At 36.5% G+C, this 23,483-nt stretch overlaps 1 protein-coding gene across 1 annotated transcript; it reads left to right on the top strand.

Moving 5' to 3' along the window:
- Nucleotides 1-1,740: 1,740 nt before the first annotated feature.
- Nucleotides 1,741-10,366, top strand: LOC110793208 (DNA-directed RNA polymerase II subunit RPB1). The gene is made up of 14 exons (XM_021998068.2): nt 1,741-2,079; nt 2,194-2,457; nt 3,302-3,601; nt 3,692-3,850; nt 3,984-4,145; nt 4,258-4,478; nt 4,550-4,691; nt 4,769-5,104; nt 5,194-5,480; nt 5,932-6,190; nt 6,265-9,305; nt 9,457-9,528; nt 9,738-9,791; nt 9,891-10,366. The coding sequence occupies exons 1-14, from the start codon at nt 1,996-1,998 to the stop codon at nt 9,991-9,993; spliced, it is 5,484 nt and encodes a 1,827-aa protein (XP_021853760.1). The 5' UTR covers nt 1,741-1,995; the 3' UTR covers nt 9,994-10,366.
- Nucleotides 10,367-23,483: the final 13,117 nt, after the last annotated feature.

Here is a 23,483-nt window from a genome sequence, read left to right as displayed (position 1 = left end):
AATCGGATTTCGGATCAATGTCGGATCGGTTCGGTTCGGTTTCAAGAGCCTTTACTTCTCGGATATATTCGGTTCGGATGTCGGTCGATTTCGGTCGGATTCTCGGATCGGGTCAATTTTTTACAGCCCTACCCAGGCCATTACCAGCCTAAATTTTTATTTATTCCTGAAATTATTGTCCAAGCCCTCTTGTTAAAAAGTAACCCCTAACTGATGTACCCCCCCTCCCCAAATGATGTGCATGTATTATTTGTTCTTTCTTGTTGTACTATTTGTTATTTCATGTTGTTTTTAAATTCATCATAAAATTGTTCATAATTGTTGTATTGTTGGTTATTTCTTCTGAAATTTCATGTTCTTTTTTATATTGTTTGTTACATTTTGTTGAATTATTTGTTCTTTCTTTTTTATTTGTTAGTTCATAATAATCATCTGGTTAATGTTCATAATGAAATTAAGCTCTTCATTGATCTTTTATGTTTTTACAAGCGTCTGTATGGTTTGTTCTTTCTTTGTGTATTGTTTGTTCTTTCTTGTTGTTTTTCTTAAAATTCATCATAAATTTGTTCGTAACTGTTGTATTGTTTGTGTTTTTTCTTCTGGAATTTTATGTTCTTTTTTATATTGTTTGTTATTTCTTGTTTATTTATTTGTTCATAATAATCATCTGTGTTCATAATGAAATTGTTAATACTTTTTGTTTTATTTGTTCATACATTTTGTATTCTTTGTTTTTTCTTGTTCTATTACTGAGCATCTTTTAAACCCTTGTTCTTTCTTTTTAACCTTTTGTTTTCTTTGCATGCTCATGATTTTCAAATCAGTAAATGTTCAATTTTAAATTAGTAGCGATCATCATATCAAATTACTTACTATTTTCATTTTCAGCATACAACAATAAGGAAAGTGAAACCGTAGAAGTCAAATATTGTGTTCAAATTACACTTCATACACACATTTAAACGTATAGAACTCGAGACAACATCAAAAGAAAGATTCAAGATTGAAGATATAGACAAATAAGTGGATGATTTCTGCCAACATGTTATAATTCAAGTACAATTTTACAAAGGCAATGCCTAAAATGTTCTATTTTTTTTTGGTAAAATATGTTATTTGACATGTTTCAATTGCTCAATAAATGTAAATATATGTTCAAAGAAATGACATAGTATTGCAATAACTAAGTCTTTTTAAAATTAGTAAATATTCATTTTACAGTCAGTAGATAAATGTTTATTTCTAAATTGGTTGAATAAATGTGGATTGCGAAATAATTAGATAAATGTTCATATTCGAATGAGTAGATAAATGTTCATATTCGAATGAGTAGATAAATGTTCATTTCCGAAATAGTAAATGTTCATTCGCAAATAAATAAATGTTAATCTTCAAAATAGTAAATGTTCATTTTAATATCATATATTAGTATTCATATTAAACAACACAAAACGACGTCGTTTTGGATGGGGTACCCAAAAAGTTGCGGTTAAAAAGTGGCGAAAGGACCGGCTTATTGTGCTGTCCGACCCATTAATAGTTGTACCAGAAAATAAGATGAAGAGCCTTTTTTCGGCCCAAGTCCTCGTGACCAAAGTCGGTCTAAACACGAGGATAATCTCGTCACAAGATCCTCATCCCAATCAGTCAACCTATCACCAAAGGGGCAATTCCGTCAACTCAGCCCCGAAAACTTCGCCTCTCCGTCTATAAATATAACCATAGGGGCTGCATTTCATCCTATTTTCCCATTCTCTCTTCTCTTCCGCCGCAGAGCGAGAGAATTCGTTAGGGAGAGATCCAAAAACTCATTCTTTCCCCCTCCCTTCTTAATTCTGAAAAACAAACATCTAATTTACTCACTAACTACAGTAGAACAACCGGGAAGAACTAACATCTAATTATCAATCAAACAACAAAGATTAATTGTTCTTCGAATTCCAAGCGAAACCCTAGTTTTTGTTTTTCTTGATTTTATCCCAATTTTCTTACAAAATGGATACTAGATTTCCTTACTCACCGGCAGAAGTATCTAAAGTTCATTTGATTCAGTTCGGAATTCTAAGCCCCGATGAAATTGTAATCTTCCTTTCTCAATTTGAAACCCTAGTTTTGTATTTTGGGTTATGATTGATCGAATTTCATTGATTTTTTGGAATTTTTTTTGGTTTGGTTTTGGTTTCTGATTTGCAGAGGCAAATGTCGGTGGTGCAAGTGGAGTTTAGTGAGACTACGGAAAGGGGGAAGCCGAAGCCAGGGGGATTGAGCGATATGAGGCTCGGGACGATTGATCGGAAGTTGAAGTGTGATACATGTACAGCAAACATGGCGGAATGCCCTGGTCATTTTGGACATCTTGAGCTGGCTAAGCCAATGTTTCATATTGGGTTTTTGAAGACCGTGCTCAGCATTATGCGTTGTGTTTGCTTCAATTGCTCAAAGATTCTGGCTGATGAGGTGCGAACTCTTTAATAGATTCTGGCAATTTCTTGGGCAGTGTTTATGTATGCGAATGTCATTAATGCGTAGACTTATGTTTCAAAATGTGAATTTCGACTTAATAAAACTAATTAACCGCTAACCTTAGCTAAAAACGTTTTGATTTATTGCCTTGTAATTGAAAGCCGGGAATGTTTCCCATTAGTGAATCTTTTTGAGGCATTGACTGGCTATTGGCTGCCGTAAATTCATTTGCTTTTTAGTGGCTATTTGGAATACCGATCAAAATTTACCTAAGGAGGAAAGAGAATAAATGCATATAGGCTATTTGGTGCCAAATTAACTTCAATTATAACTTCTGTTTATTGGGGTTTTGCTGAAGTAGTTAATAGAGTGTTACTATGGTTTTGTCAGGTTCAGCCAATTCGGTTAAGAAATTGTGCTAACTATGTTTCAGATGTAGCCTAATGAAGCATTACGTTAGATGAACAACAAACTGTTGTATTTATTCTGAGTTAATTAAAAATTTGCGAGACATTAAAAGTTTCCCCGAAAGCTATCCCTAGAATACTAACAGGCATCCCATACTGTCTCATATGAGGTTTCTAGCTTTAATTTATTAGGAGAAAAAGGATTCAACTGCCAAGTTTTACTTCTTAACGATTAAGGGTATGGATTTATTGATTGGTCAAGTACCAATTTTAACTTTTCTTGTTGGAAGATGTTGCACCGTTTTATAAATCGATATTGTCACATTTTTTATAACTGTTGTGTTGCCAATATGTGTAAGCCATCGGTTGCTTACTATCTCCAGTTTGAATTGTAATTGGTTGTTTTGTTGCTTCTTTCTTTATTTTTGCAGGATGACCATAAATTTAAGCAAGCATTGAAAATTAGAAATCCCAAAAATCGGTTGAAGAAAATTTTGGAAGCTTGCAAAAATAAAAGGAAATGTGAAGGAGGTGATTCAATAGATGTACAAGATCAGGATGATGAAGAACCTGCCAAGAAGAGTCGTGGTGGCTGTGGTGCACAACAGCCGACCTTTACTATTGAAGGTATGAAAATTATTGCTGAATACAAGATGACTAAGAAGAAAAATGATGAGCAGGAACAGCTCCCTGAGCCTGCTGAGAGAAAGCAGCAGCTTTCTGCAGAAAAGGTTGGTGACATTGTCTGCTAATTATCTTTCAAGCTCATCTTAGCAGTTTTTTCTAAGTGGTTCTTACTAACTTTAACTTGTTTTTATCAGGTGCTCAGTGTTCTGAAGAGAGTAAGCGATGAAGATTGTCAATTGATGGGTTTCAATCCCAGATATGCTCGCCCAGACTGGATGATTCTTCAAGTTCTCCCTATTCCTCCACCTCCTGTACGACCATCTGTGATGATGGATACCTCTTCTAGGAGTGAGGCAAGTGTCTTCTTGTGTTTTCATTTTCTGTATGCTAAATTTGTTAGAGTGGGTGATACTTGTACAGTCGTTCGGGTATTATCTGCTGGTTATACAGTGCCATGACATTCTGTTTTTTTCTTTTTGTTCCTAGGATGATTTGACACATCAACTTGCCATGATCATTCGTCATAATGATAATCTGAGAAGACAAGAAAGGAATGGTGCTCCTGCGCACATCATTTCAGAATTCGCACAGTTGCTGCAGTTTCATATTGCTACATACTTTGACAATGAGCTGCCTGGACAACCGAGGGTAGGCACTTTTTTTACCTCCCACAGACCCCCACACCCTTTTAGATAAATTGAAATCTGGTCAGGTCTATTTTCAAGTCTCATACTAGCTTACATACTTCTTTGCATTTAAGGCTACTCAACGATCAGGTAGACCAATCAAATCGATATGTACAAGGCTTAAAGCCAAAGAAGGTCGGATAAGGGGTAATTTGATGGGAAAACGAGTTGACTTCTCAGCACGTACTGTCATTACCCCAGATCCAAATATTAACATTGACGAATTGGGTGTGCCTTGGAGTATAGCATTGAATCTCACTTATCCAGAGACCGTGACTCCTTATAACCTTGAAAGGTTTGTTTTTTCTCTTGTTTTATCTGCTGAAAATATCAAACAGACTGTTCTAATCCACTTCTGTTATATAGGTTAAAAGAGCTCGTGGATTATGGTCCGCATCCTCCTCCTGGTAAAACTGGGGCCAAGTATATTATCAGGGATGATGGTCAGAGGCTCGATCTCCGTTATTTGAAGAAGAGTAGTGACCATCATTTGGAGCTGGGGTACAAGGTCCGTTTTTTAGATGTTATTCCCTCTGCATTGCATGACTTGAGATTTTGCTGACTTTTGTTTGTGGTTAATTATAGGTTGAGCGGCATTTGAATGATGGGGACTTTGTACTTTTCAATCGACAACCCAGTCTCCATAAAATGTCCATTATGGGTCACAGGATAAAGATTATGCCCTACTCTACTTTTAGATTGAATTTGTCTGTTACATCGCCTTACAATGCTGATTTTGATGGTGATGAAATGAACATGCATGTTCCTCAATCTTTTGAGACCCGGGCAGAAGTTCTTGAGCTAATGATGGTTCCTAAATGTATCGTCTCTCCACAAGCAAACAAACCTGTTATGGGAATTGTGCAGGATACCCTATTGGGTTGCCGTAAAGTTACAAAGAGGGATACCTTTATAGAAAAGGTAACTTATATAATGATGTTTACTTCTTTGATTTTAATAGCTTATAGTTTTGTTCATTAACTGCCATTTTTGTGCTATTTGGGTCACAGGATGTGTTTATGAATATCCTTATGTGGTGGGAGGATTTTGATGGGAAAGTTCCTCAGCCGACTATCTTGAAGCCCAGGCCTATTTGGACTGGAAAGCAAGTGTTCAATCTTATTATACCAAAGCAGATCAATCTTGTTAGATTTTCTGCATGGCACCAGGAGACAGAAACTGGTTTCCTTACTCCAGGGGATACTCGTGTCCTGATAGAGAGAGGAGAGCTACTATCTGGAACACTGTGCAAGAAGACCCTAGGGTCATCCAGTGGGAGCTTGATTCATGTTATTTGGTATAATCACTTTCTTACCATCTGGAATTCTGGATGGAGTTTTTCTCATATCTTTCAATGTGTTGATAGAGTTTTCTTTTGAGCTTGGTTAGCCAACAAGTTATGCAATGTGTTATCTGTTTATTTTTTTTCCTCGTCACACGCTGCAGGGGTGTACTGTAAAATAGGCTGGGGTCTACATAATGTTTAGCCCATATCATGTTTCTAGTTTCCCACATTAGTTTATTAGGATCATAACAAGCAGGAAGTTCAATATTTGTCTGAGTTGCGTAATTGGTCTTCTGATATGACATGTATAGAGTGATTCCATCTGTTGCATATATATCTTGTGCTTTTCGTTTCTGTTTATTGCGGAGTTATCATTGCTGTGCATTTTGCTTCCTGGCAAAAGAAAATTACTACAGAGACTATCACATATAATTTTAATTTGAAAGCTCCTTCTCTGTAACAGGGAAGAAGTTGGGCCAGATGCTGCTCGAAAATTTTTGGGGCACACCCAGTGGCTTGTTAATTATTGGCTATTGCAGAATGCTTTTAGCATTGGGATTGGTGATACAATTGCCGATGCATCAACCATGGAGACCATCAATGTAACTATATCACAAGCTAAGAATGAAGTGAAAAACTTAATCAGAGCTGCTCAGGAAAAGCAGTTGGAGCCTGAACCTGGGCGCACGATGATGGAGTCATTTGAAAACAGAGTTAACCAGGTCAGTGATTTTTTCCTTTTTTGTTTCTATAACTTATCTTATGTCTTGTATTGACTGATTTATGCCATATTCAGGTCTTGAATAAAGCTCGTGATGATGCTGGAAGTAGTGCTCAGAGGAGTCTAGATGAGACTAACAACCTAAAGGCTATGGTTACTGCAGGTTCAAAAGGAAGTTTTATCAACATATCTCAGATGACTGCTTGTGTAGGACAGCAGAATGTTGAAGGAAAACGAATACCTTTTGGTTTTGTTGGTCGAACATTGCCCCATTTCACGAAGGATGATTATGGGCCAGAAAGTCGTGGGTTTGTGGAAAATTCATACTTGAGAGGATTAACTCCCCAAGAGTTCTTTTTCCATGCCATGGGTGGTAGAGAAGGTCTAATTGATACTGCTGTCAAAACTTCTGAGACTGGCTACATACAGCGAAGGCTGGTTAAGGCTATGGAGGATATCATGGTCAAATATGATGGCACTGTGAGGAATTCTCTTGGAGATGTTATACAATTTCTTTATGGTGAAGATGGCATGGATGCTGTTTGGATAGAATCCCAAAAGTTGGATTCCCTGAAAATGAAGAAGTCAGAATTTGATGCGACATACAGATATGAGATTGATGCTGAGAACTGGGAGCCTGATTATATGTTGAAAGAGCATGTGGATGATTTGAAATCCATTCGTGAGTTCCGTAATGTGTTTGATGCCGAGGTCCAAAAGCTTGAAGTAGATAGATGTCAACTTGCGACTGATATTGCTACTACAGGAGACAATTCTTGGCCTTTACCTGTGAATCTGAAGAGGCTCTTATGGAATGCCCAAAAGACTTTCAAGGTTGACATGCGGGAAAAGTCTGGTATGCACCCGATGGAAATCGTGGAAGCTGTAGATAAGCTTCAAGAGAGGTTAAGAGTTGTTCCTGGTGATGACTTTTTGAGCAAAGAGGCTCAGAAGAACGCCACCCTCTTTTTCAATATCTTGCTTCGTAGTACACTATCCAGCAAACGTGTCTTGAAGGAGTTCAGGCTTAACCGTGAAGCATTTGACTGGGTTATTGGTGAGATAGAGTCTCGGTTTTTGCAGTCTTTAGTAGCTCCTGGGGAAATGATAGGCTGTGTTGCTGCCCAATCAATTGGTGAGCCTGCCACTCAGATGACTCTTAATACTTTTCACTATGCTGGTGTTAGTGCCAAGAATGTCACTCTTGGTGTTCCAAGGCTGAGGGAGATTATCAATGTGGCGAAGAAAATTAAAACTCCTTCTCTGTCGGTCTTCTTAAATCCTGAAATTAGCAAGACAAAGGAGAGGGCAAAAAATGTCCAATGTATCTTAGAATATACATGCCTGCGAAGTGTGACACATGCCACTGAAGTGTGGTATGATCCAGATCCTATGAGCACTATAATTAATGAGGATGTGGACTTTGTTAAGTCTTACTATGAAATGCCGGATGAGGAGGTTTCACCTGATAAAATCTCTCCTTGGTTGCTTCGAATAGAGTTGAACCGTGAAATGATGGTGGATAAAAAGTTGAGCATGGCTGATATTGCGGAGAAAATCAACACTGAATTCAGTGATGACATGACGTGTATCTTTACTGATGACAACGCCGAAAAGTTGATCCTTCGTATTCGTATTGTGAATGATGAAGGCCAAAAGGGTGATATGGAGGATGATTCTGCTGAGGATGATGTATTCCTTAAAAAGGTTGCAGGTAGCATGCTGACTGAGATGGCACTTAAAGGCATTCCAGATATTAACAAGGTGTTCATTAAACAGAGTAAAGTGAATAAATTTGATGAGGAGAAAGGTTTCAAGGCCGAAACTGAGTGGATGTTGGATACTGAAGGTGTCAATCTTCTTGCTGTTATGTGTCATGAAGAAGTTGATTCTACAAGGACAACGAGTAATCACTTGATTGAAGTTATGGAAGTTCTTGGAATTGAAGCTGTTCGTAAGGCCTTGCTAGATGAGTTGCGAGTTGTCATCTCTTTTGATGGATCTTATGTGAACTATCGCCATTTGGCCATTTTGTGTGATACAATGACATACCGTGGGCATTTAATGGCTATTACTCGTCATGGTATTAATCGAAATGATACCGGGCCTTTGATGAGATGCTCATTTGAAGAAACAGTGGATATCCTTCTTGATGCTGCTGTATATGCTGAATCAGATTATTTGAGGGGTGTAACTGAAAATATCATGTTAGGGCAGCTAGCACCAATTGGAACTGGTGGCTGTTCGTTATATCTTAACGAGGAAATGTTGCAGCATGCTATTGAAGTCCAGCTTCCAAGTTATGCGGAAGGTTTGGAATTCGGGATGACACCTGCTCGGTCACCCATTTCTGGAACACCTTACCATGACGGTATGATGTCTCCTAACTACTTGTTAAGCCCAAATGTCCGACATTCACCCTTTGCAGATGCTTCGTTTTCTCCGTACGTTGGTGCCATGGGCTTCTCTCCGGCTGCATCCCCTGCTTATCACTCTCCACAATCGCCTGGGTACAGCCCTACATCACCTGGATATAGCCCGACTTCACCTGGATATAGCCCTACTTCTCCTGGATATAGTCCAACTTCCCCAACTTATAGCCCTGGGTCTCCTAGCTATAGTCCAACAAGCCCAGCATATTCACCCACTAGCCCATCTTACTCTCCAACCTCGCCAAGTTATAGCCCAACCTCGCCAAGTTACAGCCCAACCTCTCCAAGTTACAGCCCCACATCACCAGCCTACAGCCCCACATCACCAGCATACAGTCCCACATCACCAGCATACAGCCCCACTTCACCGTCGTACAGCCCCACTTCCCCGTCGTACAGCCCCACCTCTCCCTCATACAGCCCCACCTCTCCCTCATATAGCCCCACCTCTCCCTCGTATAGCCCCACCTCTCCCTCGTACAGCCCTACATCACCTGCTTACAGTCCAACTTCTCCAGGATATAGCCCCACGTCACCTAGTTATAGTCCTACATCACCATCGTACAGTCCTACATCTCCAAGCTATAATCCGTCTGCCAAATATAGTCCATCACTTGCATACTCTCCAAGCAGCCCAAGAATATCACCGTCCAGTCCCTACAGTCCAACTTCTCCAAATTACAGGTATTTCTTTTGGTTTATGGTTCATTTTAATTTTTTGCTTTCTTAATTGTGCATTTGTGCTAATTGATCATGAGCGAGTACACAAGTAGCTGATAAACTTGCAAATTGACTATTTTGTTCTGATAATTGTACGTTTACCTCATTTTTGCAGTCCAACGTCACCATCTTACTCACCCACTTCACCCTCTTACTCTCCTTCAAGCCCAAGTTATAGTCCAAGCAGGTACTGTTTGTAACATTACCCATTATCTTCTATTTAATCAGTACATAATTTTGTTTCTTATTACTTAGATCCATTAAGAAGCAAAAGGGTGAATATGCTCTGTCTCTCTTAATAAATTTTTCTCTTCTCAAACTGTTTGGGTTATGCTACATATTTGATGGATTCATGGCAGTCAATATAAGTTCTGACACTATGTCTTCTGCTTCTAGCCCATATAGCTCAGGTCCAAGCCCGGACTATAGCCCCAGTTCTCCACAGTACAGGTGAGAATAAGCGAATTTTTTTAGTTGTGTGCTCTTGTTTTCAGCAATATCTTTGGATTCCTGTGTTTCTAAATAGCTGCTTATATCCTTCTTATATAGTCCAAGTGCGGGTTATTCACCAAGTGCTCCTGGTTATTCACCCTCATCCACTAGCCAGTACACTCCGCAAATGAGCGATAAGGATGACAAGAGCAAGCGTTGAAGTCTTGGGAAGGGAATTCCTGTATCCGAGTGTAAACAGATATGCTATTTGACACAAGAACTTGGGTTGTTGCTAAGAAAATTGAGTTGGCTTGAGGATCCTTCTGCTCTGGCCTCTGGGCAGATGATTGACTGAAGATCTTGTTACTTGTTTCGTTGGTCATATCAAATAATGGGTTTTGTACGTGAATATAGGAGTACTATATAGAACAAACTGACTGTTGCTACGAACAATTTTAAGTTTTGGTATTTTCCAATAGCATTACAGCATTGTTTTTCTGCTGCATTGAAGTTCCATGCCATTGTTTTATGTACCATTTTCATTGAATGAATTGTTCATATTCCCAAGACAAATAAAATGCTTACATTAATTATGTATTCCGTGTAGTGAACTTATTATTTGAATAAGAGATTAGGACGTGTTTAGCTCTATAGTCCATTTAGCACTTGTTTCTGTTAGATTCAACCGTTGTGTGGATTTCTAACTACTCTAAATGTTATCCACTTACTATAAAAGTATGTTCCCGTTCAAAGAACGGGCGGTTATTTATCATTGTTTAGTTGTCTTTTGAAGTTTAATTAGCGAGGATTGGTGAATTTGGGTAATATGTGAATTAAACAGACAAAATATGGTTTATGCACTAGGGTGCACAATGCTCACTATACATCCTGTTTTCAAATGAACATATAGTTCAAATACAAAGAACATATTGTTCATACTTCATCCGTTCCACATCGCACCATGTTAACTTTACACTATTCACGTTGTGCTTTTGACCATCTTTTGTAATACTCTCTCCGTATTTAAATATGAGATATACTTGTCATGCACGGATATTAAGGAAGAATAATTGAATGAAATAAAAAACGAAGTAATAAAACGAGTGGGGTTGGGGTAAATATTTTAATCAACTAAATAAGTAGGGATTTTAAATTTTGGAGGGGTGTGGGGTAGGTTTTTATGAAATTAATTGTTTAATGTGGTAGTGGGGCTAGAGTATTATTTAATGAGACGGTGAAGTTGAAAAGTTATAAAAAATGGCAAGTGTATATCCTTATTAAATACGGTCGGAAATAGTGAATGTGTCTCATATTTAAATACGGAGGGAGTATATACGTAAGAAAATATATAATCGGGATCTTGTTAGATTCGTTTCGATGTATACTTTCTAAACATTATTTTTTATAATTTTTACTTATCCATAATTCGAGAAATTAAGAGTCAAAGTTGTATGTTGAGAAGCGTAAAATCAACATAGTGCAATATTTAAGGAATATAGTTAATTTGTTGAATTAATATTGAATGTTTGGGGTGGAGTGGAAAAGACAAATGAGTATATTAGATTATTGGTAACTTGATGTTGAATAAAGAAGATACAGTGGGGTGGTTGGTTGTAATGCAAAAGGTTAAGTATTTCGTGTGTATTAAAGTTGTGGCCACACCTTGTTATCCGCAGCCAAGTCGTGGGCTATGCTGATTTTGAGAATCCTAATGCAGAGTAAGTAATGCAAAGGTGGTTTCCTATATTGTAGGAGATGTTTGGAAGGTATTAGAATTCCACATATCCTACCTATCCTACTTAGAGCATGTTTGGTATGCTATTTTAAAGGCCCGGAAACGGATTCAGCCCGGAAACGGATTCAGTTAAGCCATACCGTTTGACGTTGTTTGGTTTATGGACTTGAATAACGCTTACCGTTTCTTAGGTGTAACCTACTCCACCCATCTATTACCGCTCATAATCCAGCGGTAACAGATACCTGAAGAAGACGACTTTGATGCTCCCGAAGAAGTCACCACTCCACAGGTGTCCCTCTCCTCTCACCGCTCTGTAACCAATCCCCCCATTACCTCCCTCTCTTTCTCTCTCCTCTCACATCGCCATTCACAATACCTCCAATTTTCTGAAAATCGTACCAGTTCTTTCATCTCTCTCTCCCTCTATTTCTATCTCCTCTTCAAATCTTTAATCTTACCCAGTCTCTCAGTCAGATTGAACTATAATTTCTTCGGTCTATTTGTTCTCATTATCCGATTCACGTTATTCGATAATCCAATAACATCTTCTGAAATTTTGGTGTTAAAAATCTTGAATTTGAAACTGGGCAAGAGAAATTGGAAATTTGCGGAAGTTGTTGGGTTTTTCAATTTGATAACCCCTGCTTTCAAATTCTTTAATATTTTGTATTATGATTTCCACTATTTTTATGTTATGATTTGGCTTTGAATGATAATGATTATCGTGCTGATAAGATAGGGATTAAGTTCTTCTATTTTTTGGTAAAAAAAGGGAACAGGTAGGTGATGTTGGGGAGGGGATTTATGTTTAATTTGGTTTTTCCAAAATATATTGTGTTACAAAGTACGGAGTACTGATTCCATTCCTTTATAAAACCAAACAACTCTTAACGGTAACACTTATTGTTACCTTTCCTCCCTCATAACTTATTCCATTCCGTTTCCTTTCCAGTGATCGTACCAAACAACTCTTAACGGTAACACTTATTGTTACCAACTCTTAATGACGGTTGGTTAGGTGGTTTAGTAGAGGCTTATATCCTTTGCCGACTTTTTGTCAAAAAGCTAGGGATGCACACAAATATTAACTCAATATACATATATCCAAATAAAAATCATAATATTTTCATTCGAGATCTGAGCAGTTCTTGAGCAATTTCAACCTTTGAGTTCAGAGTGTAGAATTTTCGAAGGAGTTGTGATAACCTTGGGGGACACAAATATTAACTCAACACACATATATCCAAATAAAAATCATAATATTTTCATTCGAGATTTGAGCAGTTTTTGAGCAATTTCAACCTTTGAGTTCAGGGTGTAGAATTTTTTAAGGAGTTGTGATAACCTTGGGGGGCGTTCGTCAGTATAAGCCTGCACCGGTAGGGCGGCGAAATTCGTTTCTAAGGCAGTGGCCTCCATACCACGGCGCAACATTATTCTTATGAGATCTACAATCAAGTAATATCCTCCCCTTGCATATAATTATTTTCGGTATCAACAATTTTTTTTCCTACAGGGGCATTGAAGGTGTTAAACATAGAAACAATAAAAGAAAATTTGAAAAAAAATGAGGGATGAAATGAGGGATGACCACATGGCTTCTAATAATCTATGGTTTACTTTTTTGTGGACTAGGTATATATTTTAAGAATTATCAAAATTGTCTAAGTTTAGTAATCAAAACTATTATAGAGAACGAACGATAAATTTAGGCCCTATTTTTTTTGGCTTATTTTTCATATAGACCAGTTCAGTTTAGTTCAATTTTATTCATTTCAATTTAATTAAACTTTTTATTTTTATTAATTATTATTATTAGAATTATTATTATTATTATTATTATTATTATTATTATTATTATTATTATTATTATTATAAATTATTATTTACTATTAATTTTTTAATTATTAATTGATGTGGGCTTAATAGTTGCACCTTAAAGCCCAAGGAAGTCAAGATAACTAGGCCAACGAATCCATGGCCCAAGCCCAAGAAGCAGACCTGGACCTTGGTGTTCAGATAAAATAATAGGCACGGCCTTAGTTAAGGAAGCCCATGATCTCTGGCCCAACTTGCTATAAGTGTTAGGTTATGATACATATGAATAAACATAAATCATGCGGAAAAACCATAAAGCCAGGAAACATATTATTTACACATAATCATTTAGCATAATTAAGATGCATACACTTTGTAGCGTGCCCTCCCTAGCTGCGCCCGAACCGAACAAGAACAAGTCTTTAGGACTCCAAGTGTCGTCCCTCCGTTAGGGGTGCTTATGAGCTCCCCGAACTCGCGAGCTACTCGAACCCGACTCGGTCAAAGCTCGGTCAAAACTCGACTCGAATCAGCTCGACTCGAGCTCGAGATCGACTCGAAAATTTAACGAGTCGAGTCGAGCAACTTGATACTCGACTCGAAAAGCTCGAGAAGCTCGAATTATATATACATAATAAAAACTGTTATAAAAATATAAATGTTTTATTTTATCATTTTTATTCATCATTTTATGTTTTTTAATTCTTTAATAATTTTTTTTTCCTTCCTAAAATGGATGAATAAGTTATTAAGGACAAAAAAAAAAAAAATCTAATTCGTCCATGTGGATTACACTATTTGGCAGTCAAAATGTCTTCTACCGTTACTCCAACGTTGGTACATAAATAAGGGAGGAAAGAAGAAAATAAGTATATTCATTTTGTCCCACATGGGTAAATAAGTGAGGGAGGAAAGAAGAAAATGTTATATTAACTTTGTCCCACATTGGTAAATAAGTGAGGGAGGAAAGGGGAAAAGGGTTATAAGTATTACTCTTTGAGTATGAAAGTGTACAAATCACTTCCATTGGGCTTTCATTTGGACTAATGGATATATTGATTTGGGGTATAAACTTACTTTTTATAAGATTTAAATATGATTTAAGTCGAATTTAAGCTCAATTTTGGGTTTTCAAGTCGATTACGAGTTGAGTTTTAGCTCGAGTGCTTGTGTTTTCTAGCCGAGTTCGAGTTCAAGCCGAGTTCGAGCTTGAGTTTAGTTTTTGAGCTCGACTTTGAGTTTTCGAGCTGATTTCGAGCCGATTTCGAGTCGAGTTCGAGCTCGGGTTTAGTTTTCGAGTTCGAGTCGAGTTTGAAAATTTTAGGCTCGCGAGTTTTCGAGTCGAGTCGAGTTTGACTATGAGTTTTCGAGTTCGAGTCGAGCTTAGCCAAACTCGAGCTCGACTCGGCTCATTAGCATCCCTACCCTCCGTAGATAGTCCACAGCACGTCCGGATCCGCCTTAATGTTGACCAACTAGAATCGCCCTTAAGGTACTATAAATTTCGGCTAATAGGGCAAGGGTTTGTGGCTGATTTTTGCTTGAAAGTCTTACCTTTGAATACTTCAATTCTCGATGTAAATATGTGACCCTAGGCACCTATTTATAGAGTTATGGAAAAGGACTTGGAATCCTATTAGGATACTAATTTATTTAATTAGAATCTGATTAAAACTCTATTAAACAAATTCTATCTTTATTAGGATTAGAATTTAATCATAGAACAAATTCCATTAGCTTTAGGATTTGTATTAAAACACAAGCGTTGCACGAGCACGAGCATCGCACAAACCCGCGTAGGCCTTGCGGCCCACACGAGCTGGCGCTGCTCGCAGCCCATGAGCATCAGCCAGCGCGCGCGCGCCTTGGCCTTTGCTGGGCCTGGCCTTGCGCTGGGCCTGGCGTGGCTGGCGTGTGTTTGTTGCGCTTCGGCTTGCTGGGCGATGGCCCGGCTTCGTGTTGGGCCTTCGTCTGGCAGGCCTCGTCCGATGCTAATTCGTACGATACGCTTCCGATTAAATTCTCGATTCCGGAATTCATTTCCGATACGAACAATATTTAATATTTCCGATTCCGGAATTAATTTCCGTTTCGAACAAATATTTAATATTTCCGTTTCCGAAATTATTTTCCGATTTCGATAATATTTCCGATTCTGACAATATTTCCGTTTCCGGCAATATTTCCGATTCCGGCAATATTTCCATTTCCAATAATATTTTCCGACACGTACCATGTTTCCGTTTCCGGCAACATCTACGACTTGGATAATATTTATATTTCCGATACGATCCATATTTCCGTTTCCGGCAATATCATCGTTTCCGGAGTATTCACTTGCTTGCCTTTGACGATCTCAGCTCCCACTGAAACCAAGATCCGTCGATTCCGAATATCCATAGATGGAGTATTTAATGCCATTAAATACTTGATCCGTTTACGTACTATTTGTGTGACCCTACGGGTTCAGTCAAGAGTAAGCTGTGGATTAATATCATTAATTCCACTTGAACTGAAGCGGCCTCTAGCTAGGCATTCAGCTCACTTGATCTCACTAAATTATTAACTTGTTAATTAATACTGAACCGCATTTATTAGACTTAACATTAAATGCATACTTGGACTAAGGGCATTATTTCCTTCAGTCTCCCACTTGTCCTTAGGGACAAGTGTGCATTTCCTAATTCCTTTGTCGCTCGATGCTTGCTCTTGAACATAAGGTAAGAGTTGTCATCCTTATTATGTCCAGAGGTGTTTCTCGGTTTCAGAGTTCAACTTATCAAATAAACAGATAATCATAGCCTATGATTCATCTGAGCACGGCCATGCATTTTACAGTTTCTAGCTCTCCGAGTGTCCTTGTACAACTTTTAAGCATCTCATCCCGATTTATGGGAGGACAATCCCAATCTTGCGATCTTGAGATTAGACTTCGTTTGATAGGTGATTACCTGAGCGTTGCCTTTATAACCTCCTTTGATGATGCGACGGTTGGTCAACGTCAAAGTAAGCAGTTCTGAAACAAGTAATCTCAAATCACTCAGGTATTGAGGATTTAGTGTCTAATAACTTTAATGAAATTTACTTATGACAGATTTTCATCTCTTACAGTAAAGTTTCATAGGTCTGTCCGATACTAGTCTTCCCAAAGTAAGTATCTATGCAAATGATTATGACATTGCCATGTCCACATAGTTCAAGAAACAGAACTACTAGTCATCTTGCATTCTAGTCGTCTATCGTTTTCTATGCGTCCATCTTTATAGAAAACTCCGACCAGGGACCATTTTCAATTTTGACTTTCAAGTTCACTTGATAGACATTTCTTAGTCACAGGACTGGTCCTGACAGTCTATCTTGAATATATCGTCAAATTGAAGGGACTCATCATTTAATACTAAACCAAGATTAAATGGAATATGAAAATACATTTCATATATGATAAATGTTCAACCCTAATGTTTTACAACCATGGGCCCCAAACCCATCTTTAAAACAGTTCATGGAAATCAAAGCTATGCTTGATTTCCAGTGCTACAATGTGAGTGTTGCTTCTCACTTGTTGCATAGGTTTAGTTATCATGCTTTGCCAATCTTAATATCCTTTTCATCGAAATGTTCTTCGAGATATGATGATAAGATCTTTTGAGTATGTTTATTTTGTGATCTAGTCTTTCTTGCTACTTTAGTGGTTCTACGCATTTTGCAATGAAGAACCATTAAGTCAACAGACATGTGATCTTCCCAAGTTCAATGAAGAACTCATTAATATAAACAACTCTGTTTAATTGCTTTTTAGGCAATAAGTACTTTTATTTCAACTGTTTAGGTTGCTAGTGATGCTTTGTTTGGATTTACTTATCCAAGCAGTTCACAGATATGTGGAAGACTTTCCAGCTGTATATTTGGAACATAGAAATTAATATTTTAATTTCCCACGCAACAACTCATGGTCTCCAACCCATGTTGCCATTTTCAAAACAGGATGCTCTATAGCTCGTCCTTGCCAATGGTTAACTCCAAGGGAATCTTGCTTGATCCTTTGCCAGTGTTTATGCGTGTAGCATCAATATTTAGCATATCTTTATTTCCTTGAATCAAGAACTATTCCTATGTACCTTTTCAAGTACCATAAGTTTTTCTTGATCTCAATCTAGTTGATCTTCACTTAGATCAATAGAGACTGGTATATGTTCGTCATGCCTAAAGCCACACGATACGCTTTTGGAGATCCTCATATTATATCATACATGATAAATTCTTTTGCAGAATAATTCCCAATTGAATTCTATTCATGTAACTTTAGCTCATCTAGTTTCAGTAGATACTAATTCCAGCTAAATTCTTTGACATATAATATAGGTTAAGAATCTCATTTAGACTCTTTGATGTTTAACTTAGTAAATGCTTATACATAGTTCAAACATCCTTTACTTAGATTTATTCATATTGGTCAAATATCTCCAATGGAGTCTTTCATGTTTGATTTAGTAAATGCCATTACTTAATCCAAAACAATATCATAAGATCTTTGTAAATAGATCTTAATACCCAGTATGTACTAAGTTTCGCCTTGGTCCATCATTGATGAATAATTTCAAGCCTAAGTCATTAGCATTTGAATGTTATTTCACAACAGAGAGATATGTGTGTGATACACATAGGACCAATTAAGTTTTTATGTACTCCCACTAATTTCTTATATATCTATAAGAATTATGTACATTTTATGAAACTAAAATACTTATTAGCTTCATTAAAATACATTTCCATGAGGCTTAAATCCCAATTTCTTGCTTAACTCTGTACTTAGATTTCATAAGCTAGCATTCATTTCAAGCATTATTTGGATCCACAAATCCTATGACATGCCATGTACATAGTTTTCTTCCAACATTTGATTGAGGAATACGTTTCGTCATCCAATTGCCATATGTACCAATATGCAATCATTGCTTGAATTATAGACTTACGCATTACGATTTTGCATGAGGCTTCAATACAATCCACGCCGTCAATTTGCTTGTAACCTTTAGCAACTAATCTAGCTTTGTGTGTGAACACAATTCCATGTTTGATGGTTTTTATCCTTAAAACAAACTTGCAACCAATTGGTGTGAAACTATTCTTGGAAATCACCAAAATTTCAATTTTGTCATCAAAACATTTAGTATGTTTTATGGCCTCTAACCATTTAAAACATTTGAGTCTATATATGGCCTCTAACCATTTTAGGGAATCTGGGTTTCGTCATAGATTTCTTACAGGTCACAAACTCATTAATCTACATGATAATAGTTTTACTGCAAGTTATAGGTTTCTTTACTATCTAATAGAAGAATCTCATAGTTTCAGTGATTTGATCTCTATGCCTACTTGGGTATAGAACATCAAACAATAGAATATCAATAGCCACTTGAAAGTCCTTTGAATATTCTGTTCTCCTTGAAGCACTTGTAAAGTCTTCTAAGAGATGTCTATTCTTTAAAGCCACTTCTAAAGTCCTTAAATAATAAGTTCGGATTTTCTGAAGCACTTCGAAAAGCCTCCGGAATGTCCGTTTATGTTTGTTATTCGCCTCGAAGAATTTCGAGTTCTATTTTCTCCCACTTGTCATTTTGGAAATGAATCTCCAAAAGGACATCATTTCGAGCAAACAAACATTATGTTCTCAAAAATTCGTGGTAGAAACAATACCCTTGTGTCTCATTTGAATAAATCACAATGAAACATATATCTATACTTGGGCCTTAGTTTGTTGAATAACAAACGCTAAGCTCCCACTGAGTTTAGGAACTCTGTAGATATATTATGAAAAGATATTCTGAAATTACTTTTCAATGGCTTTGACGAATTTGGTTTAGTTTGGTGGTAGTTAAGCATTTTGTTTTAGAAATTATAGGAAAAGTCTTTATGATTCATCATTGATCGAATCAAGTACTAATTGACTTCGATCATTCCACTTAGATATGCCATATCTCATGGAGCTAGATTGTGAAATTACAACACACAATCATTGATGATCATTTTTGGTCTCAAGAAATCATTAACATGATCTATCCTAGATCTTTATGATTTCTTACCAAGTGGGATTTATACTTCTGAATCTTTGAACTAGCCAAACAGATTCAAACTTATATCACATTGAGTAAATAAACCTATATTCACTCAAATCTGTGTGAAATAATAAAGTCATAAAACCTTTCTTTAGCTTTGAACTCTATTGTCTAGGCGTTCTAACAATAGTTCATATCTTTTGTTACTTTCAACAAGTAAGACTAGTTGTCTTAAATTGATCTAGAAATCAATGAACTTTCAAAAGTCCATCAAAATAGAGCTTTTGAATGTTAACTTGTTGATATGGTCTAAGCAACAATGCCAAAGATTAGTGGGACTCAAATCAAGGGGTTGATTTGAACCTAGTAAAGTTCTTATTGTTAAAGAGTTGTTTGTTTTAATCAAGCATATTGACTCAACCCGTAATTGACCATTTCATTCAAATAAACAAACAAACATTGTTTTTGTTTTTCTTGAATGTGTGTCTTTCTGTGTTTGAAAACAGAAATTTAGGTATGCTGATTATAGAACAAAATAGCCATTAAGTTCCAGCCTTTGAAAGGAGTTAAAACAAACTAGATGACCCTACAACTAATGTAGCATTGCCATGCTTCATTTCCCACTTGTAGGCCATTAGTGTAGCCTAGCTTCCATTGTTTGAGTTATTACCGAAGTAAGAACCTCAAGCGGTATATGATACCAAGGAAGTTTGATTTCTAGGTCACTTCTCTTTAAACATAAACTTAAAGGTAGAAACGGAATCGTAAATTCCTTTCATTTGTTTCTTGTTTTCCTATTTCTTGTACCCTTTCTTATAGTCTTAAGAATTGAATTCTTTAGTGTTGACTTTTATACTTTGTTATACATGTCCAATGTCACTCCAACAAGGTTCTTACCATTTAATTTATGTTGAATATTTTGTTTCAACTAGATGATCTTACCAGAAGCTTCTAAAGTTCTCTAAGCATCGATCTATTCGAATGTCTAGGGACTAGACTCATTCGAGAATTAAATGGACAAAGATATTAGGTTGTTAACCATTGGTAAGGCTGAGCGTTTAAACTCAATACTTTATGATCTCAAAACTACATTGTATTTTGAATTCACAAGCACCAATCGGTTTGCCATTCGACTTTGATACTCGAAAAAAACCATAAAAGTCGCTAAAATAAACGTACATTTTAAATTGCTCACATCTCTCATTTCCGTGAATCGTTCTTGGATTCGCTACCAATCGAGGAAATTTACTGTTACCTTTCTTAAAGGGTTTGTTGCAGTACAAGATATTTAATTATAACGAATAATTAAAACATACATTGAAGCATGCAAAGTCTAAACATTTATCATGAGTAATAACTTGAAAATTAAAGCAATTATGCAATTTAAACAAGTTATTGGAATTTTATTCGAATTTATTGTTCCGGCAGGTGTGAATAAAATGATTCCAAGATCCTTAAATCATTGAAGAATTAAGCACATTATGTATTTTGACTCAATTCTAAAATATTTTAGGTAAGCAAAAGCCTTTTGCTAATAGTCTATAAACTACTCTTGGTTGATAGGTACGTCTAAGAACTTATTAGGTAAACCTATCGATTTTGCCACGACATAAAAGGACTCCTTACTTATATCGTTGAGTTTCACCAAAACTAACATATACTCACAATTATTTGTGTACCTTACCCCTTTAGTATCGATAAGTAACACCTCGCTATGGCGGAAACCTATTACTAAGATCGATGTAAAGGATATCCAAGTAAGTGTTATTTTGGCATGGCAACTTTTAACTCAATTTTTAAGTTTGGAACTTAAGGCTCTTACTATGTTGGTTAGATTTTAAGTGAACTAAAATCCTTAATCATGCAACATAATCAAGCCACAATCTCATGCATATTTAAGACATATTTAAAAGCAATAAATAACTTAAAGCATGCATAAGATAATTGTGATCTAGTATGGCCCGACTTCATCTTGAAGCTTCAACTTCAAAGTCCGTCTTGAAAATGGATTGGAAACTCCGTCTTGAATTTCACCGTGGGAGGCGCCATTTTCTTCAAATAGGATAAGCTATAATTAAACTAATTACAACTATTTGATGGTACGCATACTATATTTGAATTGAAAAACAAATTTGGTGCTTTAGACCAATTACATTCAAATTAATGGTTCGCAGACCATATTTTCTATCCTATTTGGGCCATACTAGTCACTTCATAACCTGCAAAACAGTACATATACAATATATACCATTCACCCATTCATTATCATGAATGGCCCACATAGCTGGTTAGTAAAAACACGTTGTTTGCATCACATAAATATTTGCAGCAATTAATTAAGGGCACCAATAATCTACCAATTATTCAGTCCTTATTAATTCTAATCAAGTTGTTTAACCTTAAAGGATTTGTAGACCTAATCAAGAGTTTATGACTAAAAATACTCCCACTTAAACCAATAACTTTATATGCTTTACTAATTTTAAACATAAAAATGTATTTCTAGTCTAACCGGAAACATACAAATTTAATTAAAATTTAAAGCTCATATAAAATTATAATTGAATCCATTGATTTAATTTATTTTTCAGTTGAATTAAATGAATTTAAATTAATTCAAGGTTTAATTTTAGTAAAATAATTAGTATAAATAAAATTTATAATAATATAATATTGAAAATTAAATCCGAGAAAACAATTTAAATAATTAATTTTTAAATTTAATTAAAATTATTTCCGAACTGAAAATTTAAAATTAAAACGAAACGCATCAATACTTCGCAAGACGAGGCACTTGGGCTTGCGCCCAAGCCCCATCGAGGTACGACGCCCATGCCCCGTGCCTATTGATCGTCGCACATACCCCGCACAGCTGTACGCACCGACGCCCAAGCCACGCACACACGCAACCCTTGCGGGCTACGCGGCGCGTAGCATTGCTGCGTCGTGGCTGTCGCTTCTTGGCGCGCATGGTGCGTTGTGGCGCAGCGTGCTGCTGCCCACACGCATCGTGCTATGCCGTGTGCCCATGCCCTCGCCCATCGCCCTGCACGTACGCCTAGGCGCAGGGTCTTGCGTGCCGCATAGCTCGTCGCTCGCTGCATTCGTACCGCACGGGCGACGGGCTCCCTTGCTCGTCGTCGCGTGCCCGCACTATACAACACCCCTTAAAGGTAACACGTAGCTTCCATTGCTTTGTGCGTGCAACATTTATGGGCATTTTCATAATAATTTAAAATTTTTAATTTAAAATTAATGACAAATTAATAAATCATATTAATTTCATTATTTTAGGGCTAAAAATCGAAAATTTATTAATCAATTAATTTCCGATTAACATGGATTCAAATCTAGGTCATAAAAATTTAAAATTTTAACACAAATTAACAATTTTTATGGTGGATTTTAATCATGGATACCTAATTAAATTATTAATTAATTATGAAATCAAATCAAAATTATTCGAATTTCAACAAATTAATCATAATTACAAATTAGGTGGTATAATTAACAAGTCTAGGCATTCATAATTGTTAAACAAATATTGTAGGTCAATAAAAAACTCAAGATTTATCAACAAGAATCGCAAATATTCAATTTAACATCTTAAATTTACAAACTTTTGCGTTCGAAAAACTAAAACCTCCGAAAAGTCATAGTTAGGCTTCGAATTTGGGAATTCTGAGTTCGGCCGAAAAATATTACTTTTATCAAAATTTTAGAATGCCTTTTACATGCGGAATTGACACAAAAATCACTCGATTTGGATGAGTAACGAAGAAACTGCCGAAAAACTGCGTACATATAATTAAATAAACGCAATTTGCAATTAATTAACAATTACGAAAATTAATCACCCCTTTTAATTCTTTGCAAATTTGTAAAATTTAACCATGTCATGCAATTTAGATTATGAAAATAATAAGAGGCTTGTGATACCACTTGTGAGGGGGTCGAAAAAGCACGAGGCTAATGCGTGACCTTGTCCCTCGTGGGTGTGACGATTCTTTTTATTCAATCAAGTGTAATTGGATTTCCTGTGAGTATACACCCAATTGACTAGTAATATAGGAGTCGCCATTCAGTTTTTAACGACAA

This window comes from Spinacia oleracea, chromosome 6, assembly GCF_020520425.1.
Source record: "Spinacia oleracea cultivar Varoflay chromosome 6, BTI_SOV_V1, whole genome shotgun sequence".
NCBI lineage: Eukaryota > Viridiplantae > Streptophyta > Magnoliopsida > Caryophyllales > Amaranthaceae > Spinacia > Spinacia oleracea.
This window is presented reverse-complemented; position numbering and strand designations above follow the sequence as displayed.

Bases quoted from the DNA above. Each gene is read 5' to 3' on its own strand.
- LOC110793208 (XM_021998068.2), top strand. From the start codon at position 1,996: ATGGATACTAGATTTCCTTACTCACCGGCAGAAGTATCTAAAGTTCAT. The intron at 2,458-3,301 runs GTGCGAACTCTT...TTATTTTTGCAG, and splicing joins CAAAGATTCTGGCTGATGAG to GATGACCATAAATTTAAGCA. The intron at 3,851-3,983 runs GCAAGTGTCTTC...TTTTGTTCCTAG, and splicing joins ATACCTCTTCTAGGAGTGAG to GATGATTTGACACATCAACT.